Source organism: Helianthus annuus, chromosome 6 (genome assembly GCF_002127325.2).
Source record: "Helianthus annuus cultivar XRQ/B chromosome 6, HanXRQr2.0-SUNRISE, whole genome shotgun sequence".
Lineage (NCBI taxonomy): Eukaryota > Viridiplantae > Streptophyta > Magnoliopsida > Asterales > Asteraceae > Helianthus > Helianthus annuus.
This window is the reverse complement of record NC_035438.2, coordinates 39026093-39045708: the sequence shown is the minus strand read 5'-3', so window position 1 is coordinate 39045708 and position 19616 is coordinate 39026093. Positions and strand designations below refer to the sequence as shown.

The 19616-nt window shown below is 41.2% G+C and overlaps 1 protein-coding gene across 1 annotated transcript; it reads left to right on the top strand.

Moving 5' to 3' along the window:
* Nucleotides 1–15966: 15966 nt before the first annotated feature.
* Nucleotides 15967–18356, top strand: LOC110865244 (40S ribosomal protein S15a). The gene is made up of 4 exons (XM_022114480.2): nt 15967–16107; nt 17433–17583; nt 17658–17818; nt 18041–18356. The coding sequence occupies exons 2-4, from the start codon at nt 17451–17453 to the stop codon at nt 18137–18139; spliced, it is 393 nt and encodes a 130-aa protein (XP_021970172.1). The 5' UTR covers nt 15967–16107; nt 17433–17450; the 3' UTR covers nt 18140–18356.
* The last annotated feature ends 1260 nt before the right edge of the window (nt 18357–19616 follow it).

Sequence of the window (19616 nt, the reverse complement as noted above, 5' to 3'; positions counted from 1 at the left end):
TCATTTTTGGACCAAAATGGCAACAAAACTAAAACCACAGGGATCCAGATGCAAAAAGTTTGAGTTTTGGACTAAAGTGGCAAAAGTGACCAAACCACAGGGACCAAAATGACAGTTTACTCTTTATAATGAGTAATTTTTGTTTTTGTGTGTGTATAACATGTTGCAACGTTCTTTATGATTGGTGTGATATCATCCGAAAAAACTCGGATCCAGTGTGAGTGTGTGTGGAGTTGACACAAGTTGAGGTTTCGGATATTGAACATGGTAGCATCATAATAACATATCTAGGATAACCAATGAGGAGATTGTTGACTCTTATCCTTTTTAAATGCAGATGTTGAAACTTTGATTACAGTGCCTAATTCATAAAGTAATCCAAATTTCGTTTAATCACTAAAATTAAGTTTGATTTTTAGAATTTTGTAGTTACAAGAATTATATTTAGATTTATACGGGGTTGAGCTGGTTTGGTAACGGGTCAAATCAAGTTACTTTAAATCTTGGTAAATGATTGAAATTTATACTCCAGGTTAGGAATTACCACCCTCTTGGCTTGAAATACTATTCTTAATGACCAGTATTTTACCAAATTTAAAATCAGGATCTTCTTTTATGCTCATACTAGCTTTTTTGAAACACCGCTCCTTAGTTTTTTTCTTATAAAATTAGAAATGTTTTGATTACCCACCTAATTTAAGATATGGACTTTCAGATTTTTTGCTAAAACGGAGTTAATTAACTTTTTAAATCATGTTTATTGTTTTGAATATCCATTTGATCGTGATGGTATGACAATAGATGCTAACGGTTATCAAACATGTAGCAAATCAAGATATGTATACGTGTGTGAAATGATTCAAAAGGTTTTATGAATTGAAAATACACTTAGGTGACTTTTATTCCTTTAACCCATTTGAGTTAGTTTTAGTTGAAGTGCATTCTGAAGTAGACATGGTGAATTATGGTGGGTAAAGGGTTGCCGGTGGTGGTGGATTTTCAGTGATTTTGTAGTTGTCTTTTTACCTAAATGGCGAAAGGGTTGCCGTAAAGAGCTTATTAGTTTTGTGTCCATTCTTTGTTGTAGGTTCTTACGAATTCATTGTGTTAGTAGCTTTACCTTCAATCTGATGAAATTTGTATTTTTGGTATACTATTTTTTTACATTCTTGATTTTTACATACTTTTGTGTATGCGCATTTTGTTTGCTTAAAAATATGTTGTCGCCGTACACGTCTGGTAAAAGGTGGAGAATAGCTACCTCTTATGGAACAGGTAAAACTTCTAGCACACCTCCTCGCCACAGGATTTCACAACGGCCGCGTTCAATCATTTCTCAAACTTCAGGGTCAAAAGAGAGGCCGCTGCCAAAGTATTCAGATTGTGGATATTGCACTTATCTTATTGAACACTGCAGTGCTCTATTTTGGTTTGCTGAGAGGGTTTTACATGCTCCACATGTTCATCATCCTTGCTACAATCAGTGCTGTAAATTGGGCTCAGTGAGGTTGCCTTTTCCTCTTGAACCACCAACTGATATTAAGCAACTTTTCCAAGATCCTCGGTTCCTGGACAATACTAGAGCATATAACAATATATTTTCTATGACCTCATTTGGGGCAGAGGTTGACGACACTATTAATGATGGTCGTGGTCCTTACGTTTTTAAAATCTCAGGCCAAGTTTCACATTGGATCGGATCTTTGTGCCCTCCACCTAATGAGAAACCACAACCAACCGGGGTAGCCCAGTTGGCCAGTCCCACCCTTTATCTTCCAAGAGACCCGGGTTCGACTCCAGTGATGGTCACAAGCCACACACCTCTTCCCAGAGGAAACGGAATCAACTCAGGGCCAAGGGTATTCACCGCCAGGCAGTATTGGGACGGTACTAGCTTGTGGAGTGGGATCACTCCAACGGCCGGGAGGTCCGTGCAATAACCCCCCCCCCCCAATGAGAAACCACGTTTTTTACAAATGTACATATACGACACAGAGAATGAGATTTCAAATAGACTTCGATTCTTCAATAACTCAGATCAACACAACCTTTCAGATAGTATTGTTGGCAGGCTCAGGCAGATGTTAAATACCTACAATGGGTATGCTCGCCTCTTTAAAAACGCTAGCGACATCTGCAGAACGACAGAAGGTAGTTGTTATTCCATTCGGTTTTTGTAGTAACGTATAGAAGGTATGGTGCTCCATCTGCAGACGCATTAGGTGGAATAGTATGCGGTGACGATTTCATTGCTAGCAACTATGACATAATCATTCACTCAAAAGACGGAATGCCTTAGAGAGTTAGTAAGCTTCATCAATCTTATATGCCATTACAATATCCACTTCTATTTCCTTTTGGCGAGGAAGGTTGGTCTCCGAAGCTTCAATTGCGTTGTCACACCCCAACCGATGGCGGAATCATCGGGGCGCGGCACTGAGCGAAACAAATTGTTCAGAAGTTTCCACAACAACTATCATACAATTCAGTTACATAACACGTCCCATACCGTGTCCCAAATAATAACAAGTTATCATAGAAATCAACTAAACAATATGGGAACTGTTCCGACAACTCAGATTCTTAATTATTACAGACCGAATTAAATATTGTTTTAAGACTTCTAGACGGCTAACTGTAGATCTTACTGACTACAGGTGCCAGTACAAGATCTACAGAGAACTATGGCCCTGGAGCAGGTATGTGGACACTGTCCTAAGGTCACAGGCTCCTAGAAGCTTATTATTGCCTCGCTTCCCTAGCACGCTAGTAGCTTAAACACCTGTCACATACGTTAAAATAAAAGTCAATACATATAATGTAAAGGTGAGTACACAAGTTTGATATAGCATATAAAGTTCGAAAAGTTTACGCATAACCAAGCACGTACACAAGGGCAAACGATGCATGTAAATTATCAACATGGGACCATCGATACCAACGACTTCGAGTTGACTGTCCGAGACAGTTCGCAATACATGATTACCACTGTAATCCATGCAAGTAATTGTCCTTAGCAACCCCCGTGTGAACGGGTGCTGAGTCCAAACTATAGTACTACGTTGCTAAAGCAGGCAGATAGCACTCCACGTGTAAACATAATAAACAGCAATCATTTAGTCAAGTAATACATGCAAGTAGGTTAGCGTTCAAATAGTTTGTGTTGTCTGTGAATTTGATAGATTACGTATGTAACACCCAAAAGTGCTGAAAGCAAAAAGGGATCGAGTATACTCACAGTGGTTGGTTGTGGATTGAAAGGAGCACTGAGAATAGGTTAGCCTGAATAGTTCGATAACAATACAATGAGTAATGCGGAAAAAGTGAACAGTGGAAACTGGATCGGATAGACCATTCGATCGGACGACTGTTCGATCGAGTGGGCTGTTCGATTGGGTTAAAGTTCGTTCGAACGTCCCGTTCGATCGGCCGGCTGGCTCGATCGGCTGGTTCTTTCAAGTGGATTGTTCCTTCCTTTGGTGTGAAGGATGTGTTTGTGTATGATGGTTTGTGCTTTTGAAGTTTTTGCAGCATTACCTTTCAAGTTGGCCGATCGAACAGTCCGTTCGATCGGTTGGTCCAACCGATCGGTTAGCATTGCACACTTGGCAAATTGTCACTCGATCGGGTGGCATGCTCGATCGGGTGACATTCCAATGTTTCGAAGAGGTTTAGCGTTGAAGTGTAGTATCTCATGATTCGATGAGTAATGTTTACAATCGGGTGGTTCGATCGATCGAACAGAACCCTGTCAATACTACACCTCATGAGTTTGTGGGCCCAGATGCTAGTCGATCGATTAGCCTAGTCGATCGGCTGGCGTAGTCGTTCGGTTGGGCTGTTCGTTTGAATAGCCTAACCGTTCGGCCAGCCCCTGACCTGGTTAGTCCATCACCTAGCACTTGGTTATTTCCCGTCATTTTATTGATGTTTTAAAGATAGTTTGACCACAAGTTGAACCACGAAAACCTCAGCCTTTACTTTACTCACTGACTCGGCTGGAATCACCCAAGCTCGGTCAGGGAGCGTTCAAGGACCTAAGTTTAACGTTTAACTTGTAATCGGTAATCTCGTGGTAAAGTCCGAGTCTTGAACCATGTGTTTGTTTAGAATGATTTATAGGTCGGTTCAAGCTTCGTTTTCGCCGGTTTGAGTGTAAAAGAGTTGAAAGATTGGTGAAAACCCGTCTTTCAATCCTTTTCCACCGTGAAATGTTAAGATCTTTGGAAGATTTTAAGTTGTTTATGTGGAAATCGGTTAGATTCAAGCTATTCATGTCGGATTGATGTCAATCTTAGTGTTCTTCAAGAACACCATGACGACATCACCCAAGAATGCTTAGATCTTTGTGATTTCACGGTTGGAATTCAGATTTTGAAAGATAGAAAGATGGAGAATCGATCAAGGATCAAAAATGTACAAAGATTGGAGTGAAATACTTACAGGTTTGAGAGAAATCTGAGAAATGGCGAGAATAGAAGGCTGGTCGGTCAGAGCTTTTCCAAAAGTGGAAAGCTTGACAAGGACAGCCCTATTTATAGGCTTCCAAAAGTGGAAAGGGGTTAGCTGATCGAACAGCATCCCTGGTCGAGCGGCTGCCCGATCGAACAGCCTGTTCGTTCGGCTAGCCTGTTCGATCAGATTGCCCTGTCCGATCGGCTTGCCTGGTTTTGAGTGTTTCGCGACGATTTTTGATATTTCGATTTCGATAGATTGAGGAGTAGAGTAGGATAGAGTTTCTATTCAATTTACTTTCAGTCCCAACTACTATATCTAACATACAAGCATCCTTACAACCTATTTTCAAAGTCGGTTTCGATTGTGTTTGATTATCCTTCGAGTCTCGATTGATTTGGTTGATTCACCACACTCTTTAACATAAAAGTAACATGCACAAGTAACACGTAAGGCACACACACACGTATAAAAGCATTAAAATTATCCACACTTGAGTTCGATGATTGATTTGATTAGCTTGATTATTGATTGACTAGCTTTATTGCATTGTTACTTCCTATCATTCACAGTCGGTCGTTGATTCACAGTTCGATTATCGGCCGGTTAGTTTGATTATACAACACTTACTCCACATAATATGAAAATCAAAAATGAAACTAAAATAAAATTAATCTTTATTGATCTTTAATTCCAATAACAGTCAACTCTTGACTTTGACTTTGACTTTTGGGAAAACACGGGGTGTTACAGTCTCCCCTCCTTTAGGGAATTTCGTCCCGAAATTAGGCCGAGAACCGTACATCGCCGTGTGATTTTACCAATTTGATGCTTCAGATCTATCTGAACAACTGCGGGTACTTGGCCTTCATGTCACTTTCGAGTTCCCAAGTGAACTCCGCGCCTCGTTTGCCTTCCCATCGTACTTTTACAATAGGAATGCGAGAGCGTCTGAGTTGCTTGGTCTGTCGGTCCATGATTTCGACAGGCTTTTCCATGAAGTGCAGCGTCTCATTGACCTGAAGATCGTCGAGTGGTATTATTGCGTCGTGGTCGGCTACGCATTTTCGAAGGTTTGAAATATGGAAAGTCGGGTGGACATTGCTGAGTTCCTCCGGTAATTCGAGTTTGTAGGCAACTTTACCGATCCTTTCCAGAATCTTAAAAGGTCCAACAAATCGAGGCGCAAGTTTCCCTCTTTTGCCGAATCGGACTACTCCCTTCCAAGGTGATACCTTTAGGAGTACGTAGTCGCCAACTGCAAATTCGCGGGGCTTGCGTCGTTTATCGGCGTACATCTTTTGTCTGTCCCGGGCCTTCACCAAGTTTTCCCTTATCTGGTGGATCTTGTCAGTCGTTTCTTGCAGAATTTCGGGCCCAGTCAATTGTGAATGACCGACCTCGTGCCATACAATAGGCGAGCGACATCTCCTACCATACAAGGCTTCGAAAGGTGCCATTTCGATGCTGGAGTGATAGCTATTATTGTACGAAAATTCGACCAACGGTAGGTGTTTGCTCCAACTACCACCAAAATCGATAACACACGCACGGAGCATGTCTTCAATAGTACGAATCGTTCTTTCAGTCTGCCCGTCGGTTTGCGGGTGGAATGCGGTACTCAAATTCAGCGTCGTACCAAGAGCTGCTTGAAAAGTTTCCCACAATCTCGATGTAAACCGAGCATCGCGATCAGAAATGATGTCTCGAGGCGTACCATGATTCTTAATGATCTCGTCGGTGTAGATTTGAGCTAACTTGGCCACCTTATAGTCTTCTTGTATTGGCAGAAAGTGGGCTGATTTGGTTAGACGGTCGACTATAACCCAAATACTGTCGTGACCTGATGGCGTGGTCGGAAGCTTAGTTATGAAATCCATAGCTATGCTTTCCCACTTCCATACGGGTATCGGCGGTTGTTCGAGTAAGCCTGAAGGTCTTTGGTGTTCAGCCTTGACTCTTGCACAAGTTAAACAGCTACCAACATATAGAGCAATATCCCTTTTCATCCCAGGCCACCAGTACTTGTAGCGAAGGTCCTGGTACATTTTGTCCGCACCGGGATGAATGGAATATCGGGATTTGTGGGCTTCGTTCATGATGATCTTTCGCAAATCTGTCCTCCTCGGAACCCAGATTCGGTCCAGATAATAGAATATCCCGTTGGCTTTGCTCACGAGCTGAGTTCCATCGTGATAGATTCGTTCTTTCTTCAACGTACGCTCGTTAAAGCAAGTGTGTTGTGCTTCGCGGATGAGAGCTTCGAGGTTATGCTGAGCCTGGATGTTTCGAACACCTATCACGTAATTCTTTCTGCTGAGGGCGTCTGCAACTACATTCGCCTTGCCTGGGTGATAACGGATCTCACAGTCGTAATCGTTGAGAAGTTCTACCCATCGGCGTTGACGCATATTGAGTTCTCTCTGGTTAAAGATATGTTGTAGGCTCTTGTGATCGGTGAAGATCGTACACTTTGTACCATACAGGTAGTGTCGCCAAATCTTTAAGGCAAAGACAACTGCGCCTAGCTCAAGGTCATGGGTTGTATAGTTCTTCTCGTGGATTTTGAGCTGTCGAGATGCGTAAGCTATAACCTTGTCTCGTTGCATGAGAACACAGCCAAGTCCAAGGTTTGAAGCATCACAATAGACAACGAAGTCATCGCTTCCGTCCGGCAGTGTAAGAACTGGTGCATGGCACAGCATGTGTTTGAGGGTTTGGAAAGCAGTCTCCTGCGCGGTTCCCCACACAAAAGGCTTGTCTTTATGAGTAAGGGAGGTAAGCGGTACAGCAATCTTTGAGAACCCTTCGATGAATCGCCGGTAGTAACCAGCTAATCCGAGAAAAGAGCGAACTTCTGACGGATTCTTTGGCGTAACCCATCCCTTGACTGCCTCAATCTTTGCAGGATCAACGTGTATACCCCGATTATTCACAATGTGACCCAGAAATTGAACCTCCTCCAACCAGAACTCACACTTGGAGAACTTGGCGTAGAGTTGGTTTCCCTGAAGCAACTCGAGAACCAATCGCAAATGCTGCGCATGTTCGGCCCTCGATCTGGAATAGATCAGGACATCGTCGATAAATACAATGACGAAACGGTCTAAGAACGGTTTACACACGCGATTCATCAGATCCATAAAGACCGCGGGTGCGTTGGTCAAGCCAAAAGGCATGACAACAAATTCGTAGTGGCCGTATCGGGTTCGAAAAGCGGTTTTGGGTATGTCTTCCTCTTGAATCCGCAACTGATGGTAGCCTGAACGTAGATCAATCTTGGAGAAACACTGAGCACCTTGTAATTGGTCAAACAGATCATCGATTCTTGGTAAGGGGTATCGGTTCTTGATGGTCAGCTTGTTCAATTCCCGGTAATCGATGCACATTCGGAACGACCCGTCCTTCTTTTTGACGAAAAGGACTGGTGCGCCCCATGGAGAAGTGCTCGGGCGAATGAAGCCTTTTTCAAGTAACTCTTGGAGTTGGTTTGAGAATTCTCGCATCTCAGATGGAGCGAGTCGATACGGAGCTTTGGCCACTGGGTTGGCTCCTGGAATAAGGTCGATTCGAAAGTCGATATCACGACTTGGAGGTAATCCATGAAGATCATCAGGGAACACCTGAGGAAATTCTCGGACAACGGGAACATCCTTGACTTCGACTTTCCTTTTCTTGTCCGTCTCTGCTACAACGATGTTGGCCAAGAAGGCTCGATATTCCTTGCGGAGATATTTGCGAGCTTGAAGACATGACATGAGCTTGAGATCTTTTGCAGTAGTTTCACCATAAACACATAGAATATCACCACTAGCTAGCACAAAACGAATCATCTTATCGAAACACACAACTTCAGCATGGTTTTCACGAAGAAAGTCCATGCCTACTATGACATCGAAACTTCCGAGCTGCATTGGAATGAGATTAATCGGGAATATATGATTGTTGAGCTCGAGAGTACAATCACGGAGCACAGAATTGACAGCAATGGTTCTTCCGGTAGCGACTTCTACTTCGAAGGGTGACGAAAGATAAGAGCGCTTGCGTCTAAGAAGCTTCTCAAATTCAAATGACACAAAGCAGTTATCGGCTCCAGTATCAAACAAACATGATGCATATATTCCATTCACAAGGAACGTACCATTGCCCACGTTGTTGTCAGCTTGAGCCTGGCGTGCGTTGATGTTGAAAGTTCTGGCGTGAGCGGCTTGTTGTTGAGGCTGCTGTTGTTGTTGCTGGGGTTGTTGGGCTTCTTGTTTCACCACTCTGTTCGGGCACCGGTTTGCGAAGTGGTTAGGGTCACCACATGCAAAGCAGGTCCGAACATTGTTTGCCGGGGCCTGTGCAGCTTGAGGAGCTTGAGGAGCAGGTAGCAGGGCTTGGTTAACAGCGGCTTGAGCTTGCGTTTGACGAGGACCATAGCGGCAACTCGCAGTGAAATGCCCGTAAACGTTGCAGTGGGCACAGAAACGGCAGGCCACACCCACCGGGTGATGATAAGAACATGTAGCACAGAGTGGGTGGGGGCCGGTGTACGCACGCTTAGCCGGCGGCGCATTGATCACTGGCGCAGTGCGCTGTGGTTGTCGCTGGTGTGGCGGTACTGACTGAAGAGGAGCAGCATTGGTTGCGGCGGCGCAACTCTTGTTCTTCTTTCTTCTTCTCGAGGACTTGGAGGCTTGAGCAGTAGGGTTGTCGGTTGATGCGGCAGTAACTTGATGCAACGACTTGGATGGCTTATCCCAGACACCAGCCTTAACTCGCTTGTCGTTAATCTCGGCAGCGAGTAGGTAGGTTTCCTCGATTGATGCGGGTTTGGCGGCAAACACAAAATCTGCAACACAATCCGGAAGAGCACGGATGTATTTCTTGATGGTCATCTCGGGAGTCTTGACCTGGTCTGGACAGATAATGCTCAGTTGTTTGAAACGGGCGGTGAGACCAGCGTTGTCGCCCTCCTTCTGCTTGATGGTCCAGAACTCATCCTCCAACTTTTGGCGTTCGTGGGGAGGACAGAACTCGTCCAGCATGATAGCCTTCAGTTCCTCCCACGTCAACTCGTAGGCAGCGTCGTTCCCGCGCTTATTCCTTTCGGCTGTCCACCAGTCCAATGCCCGTGACTGGAAGACACCGGTAGCATTGAGAGTTCGAAGATGATCCGGGCATCCGCTTTGACGAAGGGTAACTTCCACAGAGTCAAACCAGTGAAATAAGCCTGTAGGGCCCTCTTCACCGGTGAACTCCTTCGGTCCATACGCCTTAAATTGCTTGAAACTGAACGGAGCTTTGCTGGATTCAGTGAGGGTTCGGGATTCTTCCGACGACTTGCTTGTGTTTTCGTACACCTCACTGACAGCTTTCGCTACAGACCTTGAGATGAGCTTGGCGAGACGTCGGTCTCTCTTTTTCCTGACGGGAAAGGTTTTGGCGAGTTCTTGTTGATGACGACATGGTCTGCAATAGACATCGCCATAGGGCTCAACACAACGAATTCGAATCTCACTCGTCTTAGTTTACTAAAGCTTAGAATCACGTCGCATCTCACGTCACGTAACACATATAAACACATAAGCACATAATCATAGAGGCACATGAGCACAGAAGCAATTAGAGCACATAAGCAATTAAGCAAATAGAGCACTTAATTTCCTAAACACGTACGCACTTTTATCACAGAGGCTGTCAGAAAACAGAAACCTATAACCACAAGTCGAGTGTCGTTCGTTTGCATATCGGATAGCATCACATTGTATCGTCTAACTTAGTCGTATAGCGTAGCATAGCACACTGGTTTCGTTTAGATCACATCAACAGGGATTCGAATCACAGTAGGATAACGACAAAGGTCACGCAGATTGATAACAAATGGAGTAACCAACGAATCTTAAAACACGTAAACAGGTAAATCATATAAAATCAACGAAGCAACACTCAAAATCGGAAAATGGATTGTCTGCGGCTACTAGACTTTGACTAACCATGGCAATTTAACTATTCACAGTTGACTTGTCGTCACTTTCGACTCTAGGGGACATGTTTCTGCCTCGATTCTTGGGCATTATGCATGCGCATTCTAGGCCATACTCGTGAGTTCAGGTCGTTGGAGTCCGTCAATTGCCTTGGCGAGATAAAATAAAGTCGGAATAACTGCTAAGGTTAGGGTTTCACCCCTAGCTTAGCAATTTCTTCCTTGTTTATAAAAATTTAGGGGTAAGTTTTCATCAAATTGCGGGTTTCAGCCCTGATTTGGTATAATTCTCCCCCGTTTGTTGATAAAAAAAATCGCACAAAATAATTGGCAAAATTTGTAATTTAGGCAGGAATTCGCGGGTTTCACTCCTAATCCCGTCCAAATTACGAAATTTGGCTCGGAGTTCGGATGTAATGATAGAATAGAAGGAAACAACATAAAACAAGCACATAAACTTGGTCTCTTGGTTCCTAGCTATAGTCTAGGTTTCTAAGACAGCGATCCGGACTAGATCGTGTCTAACCTAATTCCCTATAGTTATGACTCTGATACCAATCTGTCACACCCCAACCGATGGCGGAATCATCGGGGCGCGGCACTGAGCGAAACAGATTGTTCAGAAGTTTCCACAACAACTATCATACAATTCAGTTACATAACACGTCCCATACCGTGTCCCAAATAATAACAAGTTATCATAGAAATCAACTAAACAATATGGGAACTGTTCCGACAACTCAGATTCTTAATTATTACAGACCGAATTAAATATTGTTTTAAGACTTCTAGACGGCTAACTGTAGATCTTACTGACTACAGGTGCCAGTACAAGATCTACAGAGAACTATGGCCCTGGAGCAGGTATGTGGACACTGTCCTAAGGTCACAGGCTCCTAGAAGCTTATTATTGCCTCGCTTCCCTAGCACGCTAGTAGCTTAAACACCTGTCACATACGTTAAAATAAAAGTCAATACATATAATGTAAAGGTGAGTACACAAGTTTGATATAGCATATAAAGTTCGAAAAGTTTACGCATAACCAAGCACGTACACAAGGGCAAACGATGCATGTAAATTATCAACATGGGACCATCGATACCAACGACTTCGAGTTGACTGTCCGAGACAGTTCGCAATACATGATTACCACTGTAATCCATGCAAGTAATTGTCCTTAGCAACCCCCGTGTGAACGGGTGCTGAGTCCAAACTATAGTACTACGTTGCTAAAGCAGGCAGATAGCACTCCACGTGTAAACATAATAAACAGCAATCATTTAGTCAAGTAATACATGCAAGTAGGTTAGCGTTCAAATAGTTTGTGTTGTCTGTGAATTTGATAGATTACGTATGTAACACCCAAAAGTGCTGAAAGCAAAAAGGGATCGAGTATACTCACAGTGGTTGGTTGTGGATTGAAAGGAGCACTGAGAATAGGTTAGCCTGAATAGTTCGATAACAATACAATGAGTAATGCGGAAAAAGTGAACAGTGGAAACTGGATCGGATAGACCATTCGATCGGACGGCTGTTCGATCGAGTGGGCTGTTCGATTGGGTTAAAGTTCGTTCGAACGTCCCGTTCGATCGGCCGGCTGGCTCGATCGGCTGGTTCTTTCAAGTGGATTGTTCCTTCCTTTGGTGTGAAGGATGTGTTTGTGTATGATGGTTTGTGCTTTTGAAGTTTTTGCAGCATTACCTTTCAAGTTGGCCGATCGAACAGTCCGTTCGATCGGTTGGTCCAACCGATCGGTTAGCATTGCACACTTGGCAAATTGTCACTCGATCGGGTGGCATGCTCGATCGGGTGACATTCCAATGTTTCGAAGAGGTTTAGCGTTGAAGTGTAGTATCTCATGATTCGATGAGTAATGTTTACAATCGGGTGGTTCGATCGATCGAACAGAACCCTGTCAATACTACACCTCATGAGTTTGTGGGCCCAGATGCTAGTCGATCGATTAGCCTAGTCGATCGGCTGGCGTAGTCGTTCGGTTGGGCTGTTCGTTTGAATAGCCTAACCGTTCGGCCAGCCCCTGACCTGGTTAGTCCATCACCTAGCACTTGGTTATTTCCCGTCATTTTATTGATGTTTTAAAGATAGTTTGACCACAAGTTGAACCACGAAAACCTCAGCCTTTACTTTACTCACTGACTCGGCTGGAATCACCCAAGCTCGGTCAGGGAGCGTTCAAGGACCTAAGTTTAACGTTTAACTTGTAATCGGTAATCTCGTGGTAAAGTCCGAGTCTTGAACCATGTGTTTGTTTAGAATGATTTATAGGTCGGTTCAAGCTTCGTTTTCGCCGGTTTGAGTGTAAAAGAGTTGAAAGATTGGTGAAAACCCGTCTTTCAATCCTTTTCCACCGTGAAATGTTAAGATCTTTGGAAGATTTTAAGTTGTTTATGTGGAAATCGGTTAGATTCAAGCTATTCATGTCGGATTGATGTCAATCTTAGTGTTCTTCAAGAACACCATGACGACATCACCCAAGAATGCTTAGATCTTTGTGATTTCACGGTTGGAATTCAGATTTTGAAAGATAGAAAGATGGAGAATCGATCAAGGATCAAAAATGTACAAAGATTGGAGTGAAATACTTACAGGTTTGAGAGAAATCTGAGAAATGGCGAGAATAGAAGGCTGGTCGGTCAGAGCTTTTCCAAAAGTGGAAAGCTTGACAAGGACAGCCCTATTTATAGGCTTCCAAAAGTGGAAAGGGGTTAGCTGATCGAACAGCATCCCTGGTCGAGCGGCTGCCCGATCGAACAGCCTGTTCGTTCGGCTAGCCTGTTCGATCAGATTGCCCTGTCCGATCGGCTTGCCTGGTTTTGAGTGTTTCGCGACGATTTTTGATATTTCGATTTCGATAGATTGAGGAGTAGAGTAGGATAGAGTTTCTATTCAATTTACTTTCAGTCCCAACTACTATATCTAACATACAAGCATCCTTACAACCTATTTTCAAAGTCGGTTTCGATTGTGTTTGATTATCCTTCGAGTCTCGATTGATTTGGTTGATTCACCACACTCTTTAACATAAAAGTAACATGCACAAGTAACACGTAAGGCACACACACACGTATAAAAGCATTAAAATTATCCACACTTGAGTTCGATGATTGATTTGATTAGCTTGATTATTGATTGACTAGCTTTATTGCATTGTTACTTCCTATCATTCACAGTCGGTCGTTGATTCACAGTTCGATTATCGGCCGGTTAGTTTGATTATACAACACTTACTCCACATAATATGAAAATCAAAAATGAAACTAAAATAAAATTAATCTTTATTGATCTTTAATTCCAATAACAGTCAACTCTTGACTTTGACTTTGACTTTTGGGAAAACACGGGGTGTTACATGCGTAAGGTTGATGGTTCGAAAGACAAGAGATTGACCGTTAACATGTACTACCGTTACCAGATTCATGAGCGTGCAGGTGTTTATTCCTTTCTCTTGAATGGTGGGCGGCTTTTTCAACAGTATTTAGTAGACGCTTATTCGTGTATAAAACAGAATAGACTTGATTACTATAAAGCAAATCAAGATCTATTTCGTTCAGAATATATCGCTGGCATGTATGATGCCCTTTCACGAGGTGATACAGAATGTCGTGATATAGGAAAGCAGATCTTTTTACCATCTTCATTTACTAGTGGGCCACGTTACACGTAATCCATTGCTACATGTTGATGTCTTCTTAATGCTATGTGATGCTTCCTTCCTCAGTTTTTTGTACAAACTCACTCATTTGAATATCCGGGAAAGACGTGATCACTATGATAATGATAAGCATTGTAAGATCCATAATATTCTTCTACGTCTACATTGCACTCTAAAATATTATAACATCTTTTTTTTTGCAGGTCTCTTAAAATTTACTAAACTGGACCAATCAAATTGGTATGTCAAATTAAAAATCAGACTTCACATTCAAACGTAAGTGATTCAAATTAGTTTCAATACGTTTCATGTGGATACAATTGTCATTTACTCTCCTATTTTAAGACACGCTTAAGACAACTCTTCATACGTAGGGTACACGTGCCACGATTTGTCAGTTTCAATTAGTCGGAAAAAAAACTTTGGTCAAATCAACAGATGCAAGCAAAAAGCTTATTGTCAAAGTGGGAAGCCAACTTTTCAATAGATTATGGTAATTTTACCTTTACATCAACTTTGAGATTTGTTATCAATTGTTGTAATTAACATTGCATTATATTAAAATGATAAGCCCTGGTGGGTATGGTTGCATCAGGTTGCAGGGACACGAGACTAAAATTTTGGAATGCCTTTTGATACACTAAAGACAAAGATACCCAAACCAACTGCACCCGAAAGTTTTGTGCTGTTTTGGGGAGAACTGTAACAATCTAAAAGCCTAAAGGTACCAAAAAAAAAACAAAAAACAACCAGACTCGTGCTTTTTGCAATACCTCTGGGAACACTAAAGGGTAAAATTACCAAAACATAAACTGAACTGTTCGCTCAACTGAACCGCTAATTCATTGTTCTTACACAACAGCTATGGACATAGTTTAAGTGGTCGTTTCTTATATAATAGTATTTTTTTTTGAAGTAACGTTAAATGAAGCCGCACTTGGAAGTCCTTGTATATTTGGAGTAATATGGAGTAATTTTGTTTTCCTTTAAAGTAACGTTAGTACTTTTTGCTTATTCTATAAGGTAGTTTAGAGTAAATTATGTGCTCCCTTGCCTTTTACAGGCGTCTACTATTTGTTATCCCAAACCATCATCCACCTCCTACTTCACACGAGTTTAACTAAGGTTTCTTTCCTCCCTAAATCGCAGGTGGCACCGAATTCGTTCTCCACAGCGTGAAACCACCATCGTCAACACAATCACCATAGCTTGCTGCACCACGGATGTCATCATGCAAAAAAGGGGGGTGTGGAAGGGGCATGGCCAGGCGGCGTGGGGTGCCATGTGGACTGATTTTTTTTTTTAAATAGTCGTTGGCCAACGGCTATGCCAAACGGCTAGCCCAACGGTCATATGCCACCAGCCAATACTAGCCAGCCAAGTCAACTCTCCCTCTGTCCCACGCTAGCGTGACAACGCCGTGACCAATGCTGGCATCATGTGGATTAACTAGCGTTGCCTGACATCCCCTGCCCCAACCAATGTCCCACACCGGCTAGTCTTACGTTGGTTTCCATTAGAAAAAAGTTGTGTTTTTATTTAGGGGCTGTTTGGCAACATCTGAATGGTTAAATGCTGAACCAGTAAGTGGTCCGAATCATTAAGTGCTGAACTAGTAAGAGGTCTGAACCATTAAGAGTCTGTATAATGCTTAACTGTTCAGAGGTAAATGTCTGACCAATTCAGATTAGAGGTCTTAATCATTTAGACTCTGTATAAATCTTAACCATTCAGAGGCAAATGTGTAAACTATTCAGACACCTGCTCGTGAAATAAACAGTCTGACCCATTAAATGCTGAACCAGTAAGAGGTCTGAACCATTAAGAGTCTCGTTAAAAGATAATGAAATACCACTCTTATTTGTTTTAAGAACATGGCATATAGTGGGCCTATTGACAAGCCCTATAAAACCCAAACCCTAAGGCCCACGTCGTCGTCTTCTCGACTCCATCTCTTCTCCTCTATCAACACACTGCTAACAGAAACGCCGCTGCAATTGTTGCTTCCAGGTAAACCCTATTTTTTTGTTTTTTTAAATTTTATAAAGCCGAATTTCTTTAATCTCTTCATTCTGTTGTTGACATTTTTAGTTTTTATTAGGTTTTATGTTCCTGCGATCCGGCAAACTTTTGTTATTTGATTAATTATCTTCTGTTTCTATTTGAATTGATGATGTTTGAGTTTTTTTTTTTTTTTTTTCAAATATTTGGTGAATTTTTCCTGATACTATTTTGTTTTAGGTGTATGCCATGAAAAGTAAACACATGTTAGGCTGTTGCTTATATTTCCTGTAAGTAGATGTTTTAGGGTTGGTGAAACAGTGTGATTGTAAACTTTGATGATCCATTAGAGCAGTCGATGTGTTGGCCAATTTTTTAACTCAGTTCGGCTCAGTAGTCAGTTTACGATCACAACTAGAATATGGTGTGCGTGTGTATGGAGAATGCACGGCAGGTGTTTGATGAAATGTCTAAGAGAGATTCTTTCTCGTGGGTGATAATGATTGCTGGTTTTGCATATAGTGGTGAGTATGAGGAAGTTATTAACCTCTTTACAGATCCCAAATTACAATATTTAATTTATAGTTGCAGCAGTTTCTCTGTTTCTTGGGTTTTTGTTTGTGTTCTCAAGGCTTGTGCAAACGCATTGAACTTGACACTTGGCAAACAAATCCATGGTTGGTTGCTGCATCGGGTTATTCAAATGATTTGTTTGTGAGTAGCTCGTTGATTAGTTTTTACGGGGAGTTTGGATCTTTTAAAGATGGGGATTTAGTGTTTAATCGGATATTTTCGCGGCGTAATGTTGTGGTATGGACGGTTAGAATTAATAACAGTTGTAAAGAAGAAAACTTTCGTCAAGTTCTTGATGTTTTTAAAGAATTGGGTAAAGAGGGTATTAGGAAAAACAACTTTACGTTCTCTAGTGCTCAATTGTGTGCTGATCATGTTCATATCGTGTGGGTGTATGAAGAATGCACGACCGGTGTTTGATGAAATGTCTAAAAGAGATTTTAACCCGTGGGCGATAATAATTGCTGGCTATGCAGATAGTGGTGAGCATGTGGATAAATACATTTTCATTATATGGTATTAAAAACGGTTAAAATGGAAGTTGTTTTAATGTAATTAAAGGAGTCTGCATGACATTCATGTCAACAAAAGGTTGTCCATGTAGCTTTCATATAGATAATGGTTATATCAGTAATCAACGATTTGTTTGATTTCAAATTACATGTACTTCAAACAAGTTTGAATATGTCAAAATTGAGTTCTAGCTGTGATCGTAAACTATTGTGAGCATATGTTTATTATTTTTATTGTTTTTCTTGTAGTATCTTGAATTTGCAAAGATGGTGAGGGTTAGTGTTTTAAACGACGCTCTCAAGAGCATGTACAATGCTGAAAAGAGGGGAAAAAGACAGGTCATGATTAGGCCATCTTCGAAAGTTATTATCAAGTTCCTTATGGTTATGCAAAAGCACGGTATGATCTTATTTATTTAGACACCTGTTAAGAGTACAATGACTAAATAACGTGTGCTTGTGTCCTAACCACAGGTTATATTGGTGAGTTCGAGTATGTTGATGACCACAGATCTGGTAAGATTGTTGTTGAGTTGAATGGACGTTTGAACAAATGTGGGGTCATCAGTCCTCGTTTTGATGTTGGTGTCAAGGAAATCGAGCCATGGACTGCAAGACTTCTTCCTTCAAGACAGGTGTTATGTTCACAAAAACTATATTCGTACAATAAATTAATAATTAGTATTAGTATTATATTATAAATTGACTTTGGGCTACTTAAAACTCGTTTGCTCACTTATTTGTTTGACCCGTTTTAGTTTAGGCGCAACCCATATCGACACATTTTGAAACTTTGTCATGCATATGTTGGATTGGAGTTATTTAGTGTTGGTACTAATTGATGTTAACTTTTGCAGTTTGGTTACATTGTGTTAACAACATCAGCTGGAATTATGGATCATGAAGAAGCTAGGAGGAAGAATGTCGGTGGTAAAGTGCTCGGTTTCTTCTACTGAGATTTTGGGGATTTTTTTGTGGTAATGGGTTGTTATGCTAATGGTGATCATGGTTTTGTGTTGATTTGATTTGTCTTTGTTGCCATCTTGGGTTTAGGTTTATGGATTTTGCTATATTGTGTGTTTTTTATTTGATCACTTTTTTAAACCAAGATGTTTTGTTCATTTATGCTGTTCTTAAGATAATGAAATGAAGCATCTTTCAAGTTTTATATAATTTGTTTCATTAGTTGATTTTTACAATGAAGTTGGTGTGTAAAATGTAGTAATCACAGTATAAGACATTATGTGAATTACAAAATTTAAACACACACAAAAGCTAATAACATTATATAAATACTGATAAAACCCTAAACAAATTATGTAATTGAAAAAGTTTACATAAATTGTAAAAGTATTGTGCTATGTGCTATTGGCATTCATTAGCGGTTGTACCATCGGCCTTGCAAACCAACTGTCAAATTCGTTTCTTGGACTTCCACTTGAAGCTAGAAAAATGTGCTATATGCTACTGGCCTCCGTTAGCGATCGCACCATCATCAACCATGCAAGTCAACTGTCAAATCCGTTTCTTGGACTTCCACATAAAGTTGGAAAATGTGAATATTGTGGTGACACTGAAACAGGAACACGACGTGTACCATCTTAGGGTACGGATATTACGACATTTTAGGTACATTGAGTCGCCTATTACAATATATCATGCATGATATATTAGTGAGATGAAGCGTACATCGAGTTTAATATATTTCAATTATTTTAAGCATGCAAACAACAACATCAAATCAATCTATTTTGATTCAATAAACACAATTATTTATTCGAACAACTATACATGCATATCATCGTACACGTTTTAGTCAATATTTCACGAAAATCTCACACGTATCATTCTTTTTTACATACTCGAAACTTCTTGATCATTTTATATGCTTAAATTCGTTGTGTTTCAATTTATACTATATACACAATCGTTATCATTCATACTTATACTTATAGTCATACTCATACTCATATTCATACATTCGTACCTATACGTGAGCGTAACCCGAGGGGTTCACTTACATTGGTCTCATACATACATACTTAAACATAGTCATGCTTACATACTACCTTCTTATACGCACACATTCTTATTTTCAAAGTTACCGTATACCTGACTCATACACAACTAGTACAAACTATGCGAATCATGCGACAACCAATATAATCGCGGGTGCACACGAGATTATAGTGATAGGCGCATGAAAACCATAGGGTATTCTACAGTGTATTGTAAGACATAGAACGTAACATGACACCGAACTACGAAACAGACGTAACATGGTTAAAACATGGTGGATACGTCACTGGTACTTCCTATATATAAGTGTTTTTACCATGTTACCAAACTTTTGTAAAACGTGCCATGAGAAATTCTGTGTTTTCCCAGGCCTTATTTAAACACGATTACACAAACTTTAATGACTCACAAACG